At 37.0% G+C, this 18,454-nt stretch overlaps 1 protein-coding gene across 8 annotated transcripts in view; it reads right to left on the bottom strand.

The window, feature by feature from the left end:
- The window catches only part of ZNF280D (zinc finger protein 280D), a 54,845-nt gene that overhangs the window by 21,501 nt on the left and 14,890 nt on the right, over positions 1-18,454 (bottom strand). For all 8 annotated transcript variants that reach the window (XR_011048955.1, XR_011048957.1, XR_011048956.1 and 5 more), the window contains 9 exons: positions 17,829-17,946; positions 9,294-9,403; positions 7,331-7,560; positions 4,727-4,884; positions 4,180-4,280; positions 3,938-4,084; positions 3,224-3,358; positions 1,969-2,210; positions 634-774 (listed from right to left, as the gene is read on the bottom strand). Coding sequence is in view for 4 of the 8 variants with exons in the window: in XM_068410197.1 (XP_068266298.1) it covers positions 634-774; positions 1,969-2,210; positions 3,224-3,358; positions 3,938-4,084; positions 4,180-4,280; positions 4,727-4,884; positions 7,331-7,560; positions 9,294-9,403; positions 17,829-17,946 (1,382 nt within the window). In the remaining 4 variants the exon portion in view is untranslated. The remainder of the gene's footprint in view (positions 1-633; positions 775-1,968; positions 2,211-3,223; positions 3,359-3,937; positions 4,085-4,179; positions 4,281-4,726; positions 4,885-7,330; positions 7,561-9,293; positions 9,404-17,828; positions 17,947-18,454) is intronic.

The following is an 18,454-nucleotide window of genomic DNA, read 5'->3' as shown; positions in this document are numbered from 1 at the left end:
TAAAAAGACAACTGCATTCTGTATTTTTATGCAATACATTTGGCTTGTTCGGGGCACAGGATTAACAAGTAGTGTAATTCTATTCCTCTGAAAACTAACACATTTGTTTTCTTAACAGGCTTTTTTACAGCTGTCATCACTAATCAGTGATGACAATCAGTGCCAAACCTCCCGCAAAATGAGATGTTATTTTTATGGATGACCAGAAGTAGCATAAGAAAAAGTATCCACTTGAGTATGCTATTTGAGACATCCTTTACATGGTATTCTGAGCAGATTTCATTAGCTACAGCTGTGGTTGTATGCATTCAGCACTTGTAAAATCAGATGAAGTATTTAATCTGAAACCCAGAGAACACGCAACAATTAGTCATCATTTGTTAAGTATGGCTGAAATGATTATGGAAGGTCCCATAGAAACTCTGAAGCAAAGACAGAACACTGCCTGAACCACTGGATTTTTAAGGCAAAACAAGAACAAGGGGTTTAAGCCCTCATTACAAAGTAAAAATCCAATCTTACGCATTTCCCATTTGACCCAGTTCAAAATTCAGCTAATAGAAACACTTAACACACCTTTTATGAATTTAGGAAGTATGTGATAACCCAATAAAAATTTTGAAGAGTTCTTACCTCATCATGTGATTCACATAGGCTTTGCTACAGCTAGTGTTGTATCTGCATAAGCTACAGTGTACATAAGCAGGAAAATGGCTTGCAAAATCTTTTATTTCCGAGTAACACTCAATGCATTTGTGAACTCCCAAATGATACCTGACAGTAATATGAAAAAATTAATAGTTAATATCAACAATTTAAGATGATATAACTATTTCAAACTTTTTGCTTTATATCAGTACCAAGCTTGCCTACATTAGGGAAAAAATGAGGAACTCTAAAACGTATCAGTTAAATACTTTTTATAGGTTATGTAAAAACACATGAAAAAAACTTTTTTTTTTTCCTTGAAGTATACTGTCATGATGACCTTAATAAAAAAGTGAAAGTTAATGTAAGCATCTGTTATTTGCCACTCCTGGAAAAAAGATACTGCAGCAGATGAGAACCTCCAACTTCAGCTGCTGCTGTTGTCTCAATGTACTTGAGAAAGATTTCAAAGAAATGGTTCATCCACCACGATGCACAGAAAAAGCCTTTGGTTTTCCTGTCACCCCTGATATTCCCCACAAGCTTTGAAATACCTACAAAGCAAGAATGTAATCCTGCTCTTCCCCAATTTTGCTGTCCATTTTTGGGTGTCTCAGCTACACACTGTGAGTGTTAGCACCTTATTGGAAGGGAAACATTACATTTTGACAAAGAAAATTGCTAACTCAGCCAACTAAATTATATTCTAGTCCATAAAACACCCATTATATTATTAATATAAGGATAGCAAAGCCCAGTAAATTGTAAATATAAGGACAGCTGTCTCCCAACAGCTTGCTTTTTCTTTCTTTTTTTTTTGTTTGTTTGTTTTTGTAGCTCCCCAAATTAAAGTATCTCCTAGGACAGACAAGACTTAATCTTTCAAATAACGGGTTCAAATAAAACCCTTAAAAAACTGAAGGAGGAAAATACTTTTCCCTCCATAATACAACTTGCAAAGAACACCCAGGCAGATGTATTCCCCTCCACAGGTCACTTTTAAACATAAATCTGCCTAATGAGTCAGTATTTCAAGAGTCTGTGGCTCTGGGCAGAGAAAAATTCTAAATTTAGAACAGAAAAGTTTCCAGAACATCTGTTCTTCCATCCTGAAGTAGTCTACCACGAACAACATTGGTGAAGGAAGATTCAGAATTATAATCACGGTACCTGTATGTGGAAAGTTTATGCGCCTGCTTTTTCTGCAAAACTGAAGTGTCAAATCTTCTGTATTGCAGTATTAGAAGTTATCAAAAGATAATGAAAGGATCAGTTATTAATATTCAAAGTATAAAGATATTTTTAATGCTAATATTTTACCTTAGATTATGCAATGCTGTATTTGTAACTCGTTTTTTTTTGCTGTTGGTTGATGCATTTTGCTTCTTCGATGTAGCTGGTTTTGATTTTGCTTTTGACTTATTTGTATTAGATTTGTTATGATTTTTAGTGGTTGTATTTTTAGCTTTAGGTGATAACTGAAACGTGGAAGTGCTTGTACTAACAGAAGATGTAGCTGATGATCCTGATTGCAGAGACCCAACAGATGCTCGAATAGTCACCTACAAGTATGAAATTAAAAATTTTTCCTTTTAGATTTAAGCTAAGTTCCCATTTCTATTTGTCTAAAAGTTTAAGCCACTTTAGGACAAAAATCATAGCATGTGAAACAATCCTCAGTAAAGACTACTTTGAAAAATATGAAATACTGTTCACTACAGTAAACCTAACCTCAATTGTCTACTGGATGCTTAAAAAGCTCTTCTTTTGATGGAAATAGTTAAGCCATGACAAAACACACTGCTCTCTTTTCAGACCTGCAACTGGCTACATCCTGCTTTCTTAAAAGAAAAAAAAAAAAGTAGCTGTGGAAAAGAAACACAAGGGTCAGGTCAATTAGCCCTCCTAAGAAGAATATCTAGCAATCCCATCAGTGCCTGGATTTGACAAAAGCCCTGTGTCTTGTTGCTTCATGATTAGCCAATCTACTTCCTTCACATATTTTTTCTTCTCATCCTAGACCCCCAAGGACTAATTCTAGTTTCTGACCTCCCATCAGGTATTATCATACTCCCTTGTCTTGCCCTTAAATTTGCTTCTCCAGTTTTCACTCACAGCTTGACTCCTAATTATACTTCTTGCCCATACTCTTAGTTTAGAATCACCTCATCTTCTAAACCTGTATGCAAGCTCTTCAGTCTCAACATCAGGCCCCTCAGACCAACATCCAGACTATCTCCTTTACTCCTATCACAAGAAATGATAAATGGGAGGGGGAAAATTAACCAACAGCTCAAGAAAGCAGCAGCACTGACTGGACTACTGGCATATACATGTATGGAAGAATGGGACAGGGAGCAACACCACAGATCACCAGGAAGAAACCATAAACTGTGCCTGGCAATTCTTGCAACAGGAGTATTTTTAAGAGTTTTAGCTTTAGAGGTGGCAAAAAAAAAAAAAATCTTTGCTTTGGAAAAGAAAGGAGAAAAGCACTTCCTTCTATTCCACCCCTTTCTCTACCAATACATTTTTTTTCCCTTGCCCCCTCTAATTTTCCTGTATGAACTCTTACCTTTGTTCCAGGAGGCAATCCTTCTAACTGTTTGGGTTTCCTAAATGTTCGGTGATGCTGAGTCTTGTGATCCATTTTTTCTTTACATGTCAAAAATTGCAGTCTGCACTTGGTGCAACGGTATATTCCTTTTTTCTTTTAAAAATGGAAGACAATCTATAGTAAGCATGAACATAATGCTAAACAAAACTCCAACCCTAGCTTGTCTCAAGGAATGGTCATCCAGTTTCTAAAACATTAACTGGACAAACTCCTTATACTGTACAAAGCCAAGATACTGTGTAGGAATTAAAGAGAGTTAAATACTTGAAAATGCAAGGAAGTGTCCTTGAGGAGGAGGAATCAGATTACCAGTTACAAGACGACACAGTACTTCATAACCTTTTCCTCTACTTGAACTAGTGAAAGGTTTGCTAGTAACCTCAAGAAAAGCAGAACAGATTATTACAACTTAATGAAGAAAACAATTAACAGAGATATTCTTTCAATGATATTCCAAGATTTTTTTTAAAAAGGGACCTGCTGTCACACAAAAACATGGCAAAGTAACAATTCCCTTGAAAACTTTTCAAAAGAAGCAGTCATAATTCTTCTACCATATTTTAACTATTCTTACCCAGTAACAACCATACAAATCAGTTACATTTTTTTTCAGAGAGATTCATGACATATTTAGCACATTTTTAGCAGTAATGATTGAAAATATCTGCTTACCTGATGCCTCATGTAATGATGCATATACGGTGCTCCAATTTTAATTACTTTGAGGCAAAATGGGCATAGCAAGTGTTTCGTATTTTCATGAACTGTTCTAAAATGTGTTTCTACATCTGAAAAAGCTGAGGATCTGTAGTTGCATACCTAAAACAAAAAGTTAGACTTCCTTGTTGAAAGTGTATTGACAGTAAAGACGGGGGGTAGTGTAATCTAAATACAAAACAGTCACTCTGAGATACCTGGCAAACATACGGCATTTCACCTGGCTTATGATTGTCCTTCATATGTTGCAAAAGAACTTGCTCTGTTTCAAAGGATAATTCACAGATTTTACAAATCGCTAGAAAAAGTGAAAAACAAGAAAAAAGTAAAAATTCGTTTGGGGTCATAAGAAGATAAACTATAATACATCCATATATGTGAACTGTATAAATCTAGAAGGGTAAAGCAATCTAACAATTATTCTACTCTTCAGAAGAAATTCTCTGTACAATTTCAGGAAGCCAGGAATGCAAGGCCCTTAAGCATGAATTCTTGCAGTCAAGCTTTCAATTAAAACAAAAACAAAACAAAACAAAAAAACACCCAAAGCTTTTAAAAATATTTTTTTCCACACACATTGCTCTAAAATTGAATGAGCACTCAGCTCCTATATTAAACCTCAAGATTATCACTCTTAAAATACAATAGCTTTATTCTGAAGTTACAAACCAGCAAAGTAAAAGTCAGAAAATATCTAAAAATTTCAGGTCACAAAAAGATTCAATGTGATACAATCCAACTTACTAGATGACTCATAAGGCGTGTGAGTACTTTCAATGTGGCACTGCAGCTGGAATGGGGTGGGAAACTGACGGAAACAGTGGTGGCAGGTGGTATGGCTTTCCCAACTTTCACTGCTCTGCTTCTCAAGCTCCAAGTGATGTTTCATGTGGTTCATAAACCTTCAAATGATAGTGAAGAGGTGCAAAAAACTACATTTTAACATTCACTATACATGACATATCACATGCAAGATGTACAGGATTCTTTAGAACTTTACTCTGTAAGGACTTCTCAATTTCAAAAAATCTAAGGAATAAGTCTTTGTTAAAAAAAATTAAAAGGCAACAAAGTTAAGCAAGCTGACTATGCCAGAAATTATCTTTCAAAGCTTAAAAAGAAGGACTGTTATAAGGAACATGCAACATATCTGAAACATGTTCTAAGACTAAGTAGTGTATTGAATTTTTCATGTTTGCTTAGGTAAAATTCTTGTCTTGAGATAAAGGGAAATTAGCAAAGGCAACAACAACAAAGCATGTCAGCTGTTCACACTTCACCACCATGAGAGTCTCAAAGCCACATTCTGAAGCAAGCATAACTTCAGTTCTGCTGAAAACAATTAAGTATCAAGAACACATCCACAATTAGGACATTATAGCTTTATCTGAAACCACCTCCATTCAAAACTCACAGGCTTCCAGGAGCTTTCTTTGTACAAAGCATTTCAGACTTAAGTTGAATTATGAAGGACGGTTATCGAAGAATGCCACTGTGCAGCTGTGACAATCAGAAAATTGTGCAATTGTGCAATTGCAGACAATCAGAAAAGTGTGAGAAACTTGGTGGTATGTTACTACCTGAAGTTACCACCTTTTCCTCATTAATATGTCCACCTATCTGTAGTAGGAACGTATTCTGGCTGAGAAGTCTAGGCACTCATGACAACACTGACAGGTCACAGTTACTGGTGGAGTAGCACAAGGACAGGTTAGTTGTACAACCCACTACTGTTAAACTTCAGAAACTGTTCTATTTTGAATGTGTTTCATTTCAGTACAGCCAGAGGAACTACTAAATGTAGGTCACACTCACAAAAGGAATGTAGTTCTTGAAGTGGTGTCCTTGGAATTGGAAAAAAACAAATGAACAAGGAGAATAGTCTCTTAAGCTCAAGCTTCTAATATCATACAGTTGCTTAAAAAAAGAAATGAAAAAGAGAAAAAAAAAAAAGCTAACTGAAGATATCCAAGTACCTAAGCAGAAGAAAGGAATTGACACTAGTACTGCATATTACCTTAATAGAACATTATTTCAATGGTGTGTTCAACCATAGATCTTTTAAGGGAAACAGGGGATTACCCTGACCAAACACTTTGTGCTTTTCTGAATTAAGGTTCAGAAAACTTCCACTAGAAGTACAGAGGTACTATGTATTTATTTTGACCACTCTAAATGGTTAAAGGTATAAAACATACCTTGGAATAAAATTTCTGAAGTTACAGAACTATGGAATAGAGCTACAAAGTTACAGCAAAACTTAATATGGTTCAAAGTCAACTCTAGAGAAATTCAAAGAAAAAAGTAAGTGCTCATTTTTAATTACTTGCTGTGGAACATAGGGGTACCATAGCACCAATAGCTTAAACACATAATGCTGAGCAGAAAACAGTGCCTGAAAAATATTTTTTAAAATGAACCCAGTATCATAATGAAGTATTCTTTCTGTGGACCACTTTTCATGATACTGCAAGAAAGCCTTATTTGAAAAGTATTATGCACAGAAAAAATGAAGGAAAACTTCTCGGCCCATATCAAACATCATTTATTGCTCTTAAAAAGATAAATTGGAAGGGAAGAAATGCCATAATTAACAGGAACTATCAAATCATGAGAGTAAACTCTTTTGAAGTCTAACAACATACCACATTTACACATACTTCATGATTAATAGCAAATTTAACATTTGTTATTACATGAAACTTTTGGTTTGTTCAATAATCCAGGTCTAATGTTAGCATAAACCCGTACTTTTTAACTTGCAGATTGTGCCCTTTGAAGGAATAGTCCATTTTTCAGTTTTACATTCTGCCTCTTCAGCTTCCCTTGAAGAATGCATACAAAAAAGTTCAATGACCTTACCTTCCAAAGGAACAATGACATGAACTCGTCTACCTAGTAAAACAGCTTACTGAAGTTTTTTTTCAGCATTTGGAAGTAAAATTATTCCATCAAAATAACAGATGTTACATAAGTAAACCACCAACTATTAGTCATTGTGCATCCCTAAAGGGAATTAACACTCGCATCTACTGATATCACCATCAGTCCAGATGGCAAATTGTAAAATAGTTTGTGTTGCCCTTTCTAACCTCAAAGTCCTACAACTGCTCTCATTAAAACTCTACTGTTTATGTTAGACACCATTAAAATTTGTACTCTAATCTGTAAAAAAGTTTAAGTTATGGCCACACATGCATAGTAAAAACTAATTTCTGTTCAGTCACCCAATATTATCAGTTTTCAGAAAGAAAAACATTTCTATTCCAGAGAGACAAATTTTTAATGCATGAGACTAAGTGCTAAGCACTGTGATTAACAAGCAATTAAGAAAATGAGTTCAAATACCTTATGTTATTTTTAAGAACTTTCAGACAACTGAAGCACTTAAATGTCGTATGAGTCTTCTGCTCCTGCTGTACCTGCTGGGTGTCACCTTCATGTTTCCCATAATAAAAGTCGTTAACTAACATAATCAATTTTCCTTTCTCAGATTCAGCAGTCTTGCTTGTTGTGCTTGAACAGTCTGTTTTGGCCATTCCCGTGAAAAGGTTATTTACCATATCTGGACAACAATACTGGACGGAAAGGGGGAGAAGAGACAGACAGAGACAAAGGTATCAGTCTCTCTTACCAACCTGCATCAATGACAACATCATTTTGAAAACTGAAGCCACTCACCAACTAGAGTTAGATGCAAAGCTCAATTCTCCGACACAGCAACCTTATTCATATTCACATATGAATTTTGAACAGTAACTGATCTTTAGGTAGTGTTTAGGTAATAAAACACTATATATTACAAAAACTGAAAAGGGATTATTCTCCTGGGTTCATATAAGATAAATATAATCTAGAAATCAGAATACCAGTGTTGCCTTACTCATTATAAAAATGTCTACTTCATTTAAATTTAATGACAAGAAACAGAAAAGCAGCTTTTACGCAAGTATTTTGCTGACAAACGTGTTTATTGAGAACTTAATGGAAAGTTTTATCTTTTATTTCTTTGGGGATGACATATGTTGAAGCGTGAAAAAATTCTTTCCAGCATTACTGAAAAATTCAAAAATTCTAAGTTACACAATACACATTGTTCAAGCTTCTTTATGTCAAGTTGTACATAACGAATGCTTAACCCAACAGCTATACTATGAAACGTAATGCTTAAAAAGTATGAAGTACTTCATACAGAAGATGCTATGAAGTTTCCAACAGCGAACTCCTCTGAATGTTTCAGAGGACAGATCTTTCTCCTGCTGAATAATGGTTCTTATTGTGCAGGACTACTTTCTATGAGCCTACTAGTAAGGAGTTCATTTCCTACTGTGGAAGTGTAACTCAGTATATTTATTGCATATAGTTTAATTAAAATTTTAATTAAATAATACTAAGTAAACCCACTTCTTTATGGTTCTTTCATTTGGTTGATGTACTCGGTGCAAAAGCTATTCTCTACAAATAATGACTGGAGAAACATAAAACCCTTGATTTTTTTCCACTGTTATGTATGCTTCTTAATTGTATTTTGAAGCTGAAGAGGACAGTAGCTACTATTTAGGGTATCTTAAGCCCAGGAAGTCAGAATGATCTGTGTTAACAGTAACTTAAGAGCCTCACAGATTTCTATTACACAGTAGTTCATACTCCTTTTTGCATGGGTTATTCACATTGTATATAGGGCGCAAAGCCATTCCACCACCCTCTGAAATGGAATACGTATGCCTGAGAACTGCATGAATCTTTGCCAAATAATAGTAAATATTTTCCAGAAACAGTAACAAGTAGTTTCATAAGCAGACTAAATAATGCTTAGTTTCCAAAAGCTTTTTCTCACAGTGTTTAAGAATGAACTACAAGTTAAGTTTTATCCCCTCAGCTTAACAACTTTTTTAGCTACCAAGTGATATATCAAGATAAAAACGTAATTTTACATTGTCATCTTTGTCTCAGTAGCGATCTAACACAGATGTGGGTCAACTGGCTGCCTATTATCATGGGCACTTACCCTCATCAAATTAACCTGAATCTGGCCAGTGGTTCAGGAAGTCACAGCTGCAGCAGAAAGAAGTCATACAGAGACAGCAAATATACTTCAATTCATTGGAAACACACGGCAAAAAGTGGCAAGATTTAGAGCTCCCCTACTCTATTCTTCCTCTCCATGACTGCAAGACATTGAGCATTTGGCTTCTGGTTTATCATAGCCAGAAGCCAGACTATCTTCGTATCAAAACATGACACACTCTCATAACCAAACAGAAGCCCAGTTAAGTTTGTTATAATGTGTACCAGCACCAAAATATTTTACCTTCATATGATTTTTTAGAGGATCCATAAGGTTGAAATGAATATTGCACTTTGGACAAGCTCGTGGAAAAGGCCCTCCATTTTTAATGGTGCTCAATGCAGCATTTGTACCTGTAAAATTTAAAATATGTTAAGATTCAGAATTCACAAGCAGTATACTTGATTTATTATTATTTATTATTCTAGCAAAATATGTTATTTCAAATGAAAACTATTACAATTGATGTAGCTGTAGTAACCATAAGCAAGGTTTTACAACTATCTTTTAACTACCCTTCCTTTTTTTCCAAACTGAGTTTGTTCTGTTTGATATAGACCTATAAACAACTTTTACAAAATCTTAGCAACAAATAAGGAAAAAATGGGAGGGGGTGAAGGTAGCATGATAGAGACAAAGCATTAATTCTATGTACCACTTGCCCCACACTCCCCACATAGGATGGATTTTTGATGTTTCTGTTTTAAGAACTTTAATTCTCAAGTGAACATGTAATACTTGTTTTATGCCATGACCCGATCATCATCACAACAGCATTCAGATAACTGGTTTTGGAAAGGAATTTCACCATCTGGTTCTCAATGATGAGAATATTTCTCTCTGGACAGATGTTGGAACCTAGGCCTATTCAGATGCATCATTCCTGTTGAGCAAAGGTGTCTTTGGAGAACCCGGAGAATAAATCCTCTAAATAATTACTCCCAGTAATGAAAGGAAATAGTATTTCTCTTATCAACATGAAATGATTAATACCTTTTGAGCAAAAACAAAAAAGCTTTGCATTAAGCTTAAACTTTAATGAATAAATCCAGGTTTCCAGTTTTCTCCAAACTGCCAAAAAAACACCAGAGCAAGAGCTACTTTTCCAGATGAAGTTCTCTTGCATTCTCAAGTCATTCACAGATATGGAGGACTCCATGCTAAGTAAGTAGTTTAGAACAAGAGGTCAAACACAGGAAGAGTTTTAAGAAACATCTCAACTGTAGAGTCAACTGTACCCTGCCACGGCTATGAAAAAAATGTAATAAAAATAAACAGACAAATAAATCCACTTTTAACAAGGGAATGAGTAAGTGTAGGAGTTAAGAGATGACCATGCAACAGCGCTATACATTTTTTCACAAAAATAGTCTTGCATAGTCCATGAGGTAGACACGAAGCAAACTATATTTCCTTGAAGATAACAGTATTGTTAAGAATCGTAATTATGCAGAAAGTCCTTCACATCAGTGGATGGCCATGCAAGAGATGTAACGCAAAATAGTGCTGCGAGTTTTCACTATTACAGTTTGTAAAACATTTTGACACATCACAGCTAAGTTCAAGCTGAGTTGGAAGAGAACAGGTTCTGCAGCAAGATCTTGTGTTCTATGGTGCTTCAGTGCTGCATTCTGTGACAGATTAGAAACTGCTATGCTAGCATGGGACAGCTTAGAGACAAACTCAAAAATAAGGTTCTCAGGGAATATGATCTACTTCTCTGTTACTGCATGTAGTAAGATCCTCCAGTTATCTTTTGTATATTATAGGCTGCAACACAATATCTGTTTTATCCAACACAGGGTGGAGGAAATTTTTTTGCTGCAATATTCCATGTTATTCCATGTTATAACCACTTTCTTCTGGTTGCTGAGGAATAGCCTGATAGCAAACCAGCTGCAAACAAGACATGCAAAAAACCCAAATATGAAATTATTCCAAACAACAGAATCACACTGTAGGTAGCTCCTCATTTTAACATTATAAGAGAGAGGATGTGGTTGGAAATACCTCAAAGTCAAGAAGAAATCCTCATCTATTACAATCAGCTGGGAAGCACCTTTGGCTCAGGAGGAAAATGCACCTAATTATTACTATGCTGAAACAGCTAGGCTACCTCTCTTCTTGAAGGAAGGGAAAGGTCTTTCAAAGAACATCCTCTCTTTGAAACTTAAATCCCCCTTCTCCCTTCCCACTACTATTTTAAACTGTATCAAAAACACTGCTGCAAAAGAAAGGGGGGAACTGCAAAACACACTTTGCAATAGTTAGTCGAAGTACAGAATAATTTAGGTTGGACCTGTGGAGGTGTTTTTGTCCAACCTCCCACTCAAAGCAAGCCCCACCTTATCAGGATGCTCAGAGCAGTGTCCAGTCGACTTCTGAGTATCTCCAAGGATGGAGATACACAACTGACTCCTTGCTGCCTTGTCTGACATTCCTACAATGATTTTTTTTTCTTCCTTTTATCTAATCAGAACTAGTTGATAAATTCAGCAGCCACAGAATTCTTTTAATCTTGATTTTCTGGTTGTTTGTTTTTTAGAAGTTTCAACTCTCTGTTCAGTTCTTTGACATCTGAACTAATCTGAACTAAAATCTGAACTAAGAGTATGAGGTCGGACCATTTATTTTGATCATCTGGCTTCACAGCCACTAAACAACTTAACTAATCATTGCTTTACAAAATTCAAACATACCAACTAAACAATAAAGGTCTAAAATTTGAATAGGTAATAACCTAGGGTGTATTAATTTGCAAAGGTATGTAAATCCTTGCATAGAAAGGTTTTTCTTATTTTACGGCATAAGAACAGTTACTTCTGTATGTTGCCTTAATAGCATTAATAATACTGATCAACTTAAACATTACACGAGTGCTAGCTTTTTCCATGAAACAGAGGCATGGATTGACAGCTAGACTGTTTGATCTACCCTACCTTTTGAAGATACATTTTGTGATGGTGTTACTGTTGCAGAGTTAACTGCAGATGAAACAGCTGAATTGCTTCCAGCACCTACCTCATTAGGCTTGGCCTTTTTTGGAATTACACTGTTGGCCTCAGAAGTAGCAGGACGCTTAGATACAAAACCACTCTCATTCAGACCTACAGTGGTTTAAATTAAAGAACCTTAGGTTTTTTTCCATAGTATATTACAAACACATTACTGATGCCTATACTATAAAGGATGGACAAGTCTACATAAAGCAGTTAAGACTTCCCTAAAATAATAAGCCATACAGAAGTTAAGAAAACAGTATCCAACTCAGACCGAATATTCTAAGGCCAGGGGAGAAGGAAAGGGTAAATGCGAAGAGATACAGACCCATCCCTGAAACCCAGCAAATCATACTACGACCACCTGAATTTATTTGCCTACTTTTCACATCTTGACCCACACTAATCTGAAACAAGGTGAGTTCACAGTAATAAAGTTAAGCTAAGCAGCTGGTTTCTGCAATGCCCACTATTTGGAACAACCTCTGCCCTTCTGATAAAAAAACAGCCCTCCTTTTTTCTGGTCCTATGTTAATACTGGTTTAGTTTGTTATTTAACTCTCTAAACATTTGAGACTTCAGTTTGTATGCAAAATGAAAACAGTGTTGCAACTTCTAATGACCACTCACAGCACATCTATTTGCTCTCTTCTGAAAGAACAATTGATTCACTTATTGTTTGCAGTATTTCTTCTAAAAAAAGAAAATCACTAAAAAATAACTCAAAAATTCAGAGGTTCAGTGCCTGATTAACACGCCCATCAATACTTGGCTCCATCTTGTCCTGAAAGCCATATCTCTATCACTGTAAGATTACCCTTGATGATGTAATCCCAATAGAGATCAGTCCTCAAGGAGACCTGAAAGAGCACAGCTGCATACCAAGAAGTCTGAAGTGCCAGCACAGGCCTTGTAAATCTCTCACAATCACAGACTGCAAATAGCCTTAAGACTATGATATGACAAAGACTGGACTTTAGTTCCAGATGCACTGATCTGAACTAAGGACATAGTCCCCTCCCAATGGTCTAGCCGCTCCAATGATTTCTTTGGGTGTAATAAGAAGCTGAATTAGTATCTTTAAAAGCCTTCCCAGCAAGCAGAGATAACTTGTGTCACAAAATTATTTGAATGTCTTCTGAGAAGAAACAAAACAACCCCCTCATACCCCCAAGTTGTGTTTACTCAGTGGTAACTACCTACACCTAGCAAACAGTCTGGATAGTATCCCCATTCAATCCACACAGGCAAAGACTCCCAGCAGGGAATGCTGATAATTTGAGCATGTTGGAGAATTTACCACACTATGCCTCATGTACAGGAAAACATAATTCACTTGTTATATACATATTTAATCATCCTAATGGTCTCTTTTCTAGCACACCTTTCCTTCTTTCTGACATAAAAGAACATATTAAGCTCAAATGTCTCGCCCTGTGCATTGTTTGTCTAAGGCAATTAACACATTCATAAAATAAACAGGTTATTCATTAGATACTAGCATCACAGAATCACACAGAATCACAGAATCAATCAGGTTGGAAGAGACCTCTGGGATTATCGAGTCCAACCATTGCACTGACACCACCATGTCAACTAGACCATGGCACTAAGTGCCATGTCCAGTCTTTTCTTAAACACATCCAGAGAGGGTGACTCCACCACCTCCCTGGGCAGCCCGTTCCAATGGCTAATGACCCTTTCTGAGAAGAAAGGCTTCCTAATGTCCAACCTGAACCTCCCCTGGCGAAGCTTGAGGCTGTGTCCTCTTGTCCTAGCGCTAGTTGCCTGGGAGAAGAGGCCGACTCCCACTGCGCTACAACCTCCCTTCAGGTAGTTGCAGACTGCAATAAGGTCACCTCTGAGCCTCCTCTTCTCCAGGCTAAACACCCCCAGCTCCCTCTCAGCCATTCCTCATAGGTCATACCCTCCAGACCCTTCACCAGCTTGGTCGCCCTCCTCTGGACTCGCTCCAACACCTCAACATCTTTCTTCAAGGGCGGGGCCCAGAACTGGACACAGTACTCAAGGTGCGGCCTCACCAGTGCTGAGTACAGAGGGACGATCACTTCCCTAGACCGGCTGGCTACACCATTCCTAATAGAGGCCAGGATGCCATTGGCCTTCTTGGCCACCTGGGCACACTGCTGGCTCATGTTTAGCCAGCTGTCGATCAGCACCCCCAGGCCTCTTTCCGCCGGGCTGCTTTCTAACCTCTCTTCCCCCAGCCTGTAGAGCTGCATGGGGTTGTTGCGGCCGAAGTGTAAGACCCGGCACTTGTTCCTGTTGAACGTCATGCCGTTGGTCTCGGCCCATCTATCTAACCTGTCCAGATCCCTCTGTAGGACCTTCCTACCCTCCAGGAGATCGACACTCCCACCCAGCTTGGTGTCATCTGCAAATTTGCTGAGGGTGCACTCCATCCCTACATCTAGATCATCTATAAAGATATTGGACAGCACCGGCCCCAAAACTGAGCCCTGGGGAACACCGCTAGTGACCGGCCGCCAGTTGGACTTTGCCCCATTCACCACCACTCTCTGGGCTCGGCCATCCAGCCAGTTTTTAACCCATCGAAGAGTCCACCCATCCAAGCCCCGGGCAGCCAGTTTGTCTAGGAGGATGCTGTTGGAGACAGTGGGAGTAGTACTTTTTAATTTACTTGTATTTGAACTGGTTACTGGTATATGAGCTGGTTACATTGACAAATGTGTCTTGATCAGCAAAGGCTTCCATAGAGCTGGTATGATTTTAGCATTCTTCTGTATCACTGAGGCTATTCAAGCATCAGGCCATAAACCTACAGCAGGAACTGTGGCTATGTATTTAATTATGTGTAGCTGTATAGCAAGGGCCACGGAAAAGACAGGAGGTCTGACTGATTTTACAAGAGTCTTCAGTAAAGTATTTTATTTTACTGTAGAAAACCTGATTTGGAAAAAAGGACTATTTTTTACATATTAACAAAACCGGTAATAATTTTAAGTAAAAAAGCTTGACACATCTGTGACAAAAAATTTGAAGACTATTTTATATATTTATAAAGGTGAGCATTCTTAACTCAGTTTATACAACTCATCTAATAAATTCTGTCTTTCAGAAGAATTATAATAATACTAGGAGAATATACATATGCTTGCATTTGAATTCTGTTGTTTGTTCATTTAACAAAAAATATTTAAGCCTATTTTGGAAAATAATCAAACCAGTTCAAAGTATTATTTAATATCTAGCCGGTATAAATCAGATTGATTCTTCTTTTCATCAAAGTGCTTCTCTCAGCCAGTACGTGGACACAAGAATTCCTTGCATCACCCATGTTCCAGACTATAGTTTGTCCAATCCTCTACCCAGCAGACCACACAGCTGAAACTGTCAGGGACTCCAGGTCTCAAGAGAGCAGAGAAAAGAAGCAGCCAGACAATTCTTGTTTAGTTTTCAGGCTGTTCAGGAATCTATTATCTTCACTTCATGCTATTAGTGAATACTTGTGTAAATATTTTGTAGCTATTATGAAACAGTTGGCTATACTCTTACACACAGTATTATTGTGTACAATATCTAAAATGATTGCAAGGAGCAAAGGATATTGCATGCAGTATCACCTTGCCAACAGGTTTCTAAACACACATTACAACACCACTGTAAAATCCTTAACACTGTTATGTGCATCTGTGCTGGCTGGGCCTGATTTTATGAATGATGGCAAAAGACAGTAGAAATGGTAACCTACAACAAAAATATTTAATGTACTGTGGTAACACTCAGATCAAATTAACACAACAGGGTCATGAAAGCCAAATTGTTTCAGGCCTCCAGTGCATTGTCCCACACCAACATCTCCCATTTATCTAGTGCAATGAATGCATGTATACAGCTCAGTCAACTCCTAAATACCACAGAATAGTTCTTCTATTGGTTATGGCATTCTCTGGTTCCTCCAAGTGGGTAAAGTTTGTTGGAGAATGAACTCAAAATATTCTCAGAAAGCAAGCTACAGTTTTACACACATCCCCAGTGCCTACCCAACCTGCAGATAAGAGTTACCAATGCTGTTTAACTTAACATCACCACTATTTAGCAACCTAACAAAATGGCTGGTTAGTATCCGTTAGCAGCTTGTCATTTCCCTGCTTAGACCTCAGAAATAAATATTTATGCTATATTGAGCTAAAAAAATATCTTTGATGATCCATGTACAGATGTTAAATTGTCCTGCAGAGTATCACAGGCCAGTTCAGTTCCCAAAAGGATTCTGCTTTTGAATACCATACTCCAGAATGTCTTGTGCCCACAGCGCTGCACGTGAATTAGAGGAAGCATAGCACCAACACAGGCAAGCAGGCATCGGCACATACGAACAACATGAACGGAAGTGCATTATGTGACCTCACCATGCAAGCCAAACCACAAAATACACAAGACACTTCCCTGTTGTGAAGTGAAACGTATTTTAAATTTGCCTCTGTGTCATGAAGATATTCGTGTTTCAACCCACAATTATAAACCTTTTCTTTTAATTTCTAAATCCTATTGCCATCTTACAGAAATAAATATAGACTAAGTATGGTATATTTAAGACGCTATGAATTACAATCCTTGATGCTTTTAAACATTTAATTTTTCTCAATAAGAGACTAATACACGTAATTTTTAAATATGCAAGTAGGTCTCCTAAATTAAAAAAACACCACCAAACAAACCCACAAACAACTAAGCTTTAATACCTGTTCTTTGGAGAACAAGGGCTGGAATATTAAACCATTTATAAGAAATAAAACCTTTGCTTACTTTACAAAAAGCTATTTAACCCAGAATGACAAGAATGACATCACAGAATAGTTGGACATATGCAAGGAAATACACTAGCAGCCCTTCACTGATAACTATCTGGAGTGAATGCCTAAACTAGAGATGCAAAATCATCACATCAAGCAGAACAAACTAGCAATCACTCTGTTCTACATAACTTGTTAGTACGACCAGTCAGGCCATTCATTGTACATAACCTGTTGCCCCATGGAAGAATCAGAAGTGACCGTCATCTGCAACTTATAGACTGACAGGATTCTGGTCAGTTACTACAACAGTACAATCCTTCACAAAAGAGAAGGGAAGTCCCAAGTTACAGCCTGAAGCACCGCACGCTTCAAATCTACTTCATCTGCTGTGACACAATGTGCTTATTCTTTTGTTTATAAGTAGGTTAAATAGTTTCTGTTGAAACACAATTTAGCTAGATGAAAAAAATATTTTAGTTGTCAAACTATGTACTCTTTCCCTTCCCCTCCTTTTCAGGCAGGATCATTCTGATCCCATCTACTTCAACTCCTATATATAGCAGTCAGGAAACAAAGATCATAATCCCAGGGAATCCACACAGCAGACTCAGGAAGTTCTTCTGGTACTGTTCACAGCCCCTCTCTTGCTAACAGTCATTCTATTCATGCTAGTCAGAGTGTTGGATATATTGAAAATGAGCCTTTATTGGTCAAAAAAATTACAGTGGATGTGGCAATACCTTTTTCCACCTAAATGAGCATTATAAGAAGACATCAGTTGATTAGAGTCTAATGCACTGAAAAGCAAAATCTGACAACACAAGGCTCCAAAGTTTATTTCATTAAACATTACACAGTGTTATGTACAGGGGGAAGAAAAAAAGTAGCTATACTATGTTCTAGAAATCCTATTTAAAGTTATAAGCCAAAGATCTGCCCTATAGTTAAATGACATTAGGCTGTTTCTTTCTCTTATCAACTACTACAGTTATACCCACCTGTTAGATTCACTGCTGGTTCAGTCTCGTACTGTGGAACTCCCGAGTTCTGTCTCACACCAAACAGTATACCAGATGTATCATCTGGTGCAGCTGGTGGAGAATCCATAATATAATCCTAATAAGATATTTTCAAGAGGGAAAAGAAATTTGAGGTTTAACATTTTTTTACTTGCAGGCTTCAAAGGGTTTATTTTAAAAACATATGATTGCTTGAAACTACTCATAAGTACTCAGCTGTAAATCAAGTTAATGACAATCTCCCCCAAATAGTTTGACATTTTAATAAGTTTACAACTCTTATCAGTGGTTGTTAATTTATTCATAGCTGTGTATCAGAATAGTAAAAACAACTTTAAGGCCTGAGAAAGTCCTTTTTACAAAATATTAGTAAACCTGTTTGAATTGCTAATTGTAACTGCTTTTGGTCAAAAGTCTGATGATGTTTCAAATTATATTTGAATTGTTTTTCGAAAAACCCTTCAACCCAAACTCAGGCACTTGCCTGTTACTCTTGCCTAACAGCTAGCTGCATTTTAAAAGATCAGAAAACAGAACTCAAAAGTAGCAGAAACTTGCAGCAAGCAGAAGCTTCTCAAAGCAAGATGATATTAAATCAATCAAAT

Source organism: Nyctibius grandis, chromosome 11 (assembly GCF_013368605.1).
Source record: "Nyctibius grandis isolate bNycGra1 chromosome 11, bNycGra1.pri, whole genome shotgun sequence".
Lineage (NCBI taxonomy): Eukaryota > Metazoa > Chordata > Aves > Nyctibiiformes > Nyctibiidae > Nyctibius > Nyctibius grandis.
This window is presented reverse-complemented; position numbering and strand designations above follow the sequence as displayed.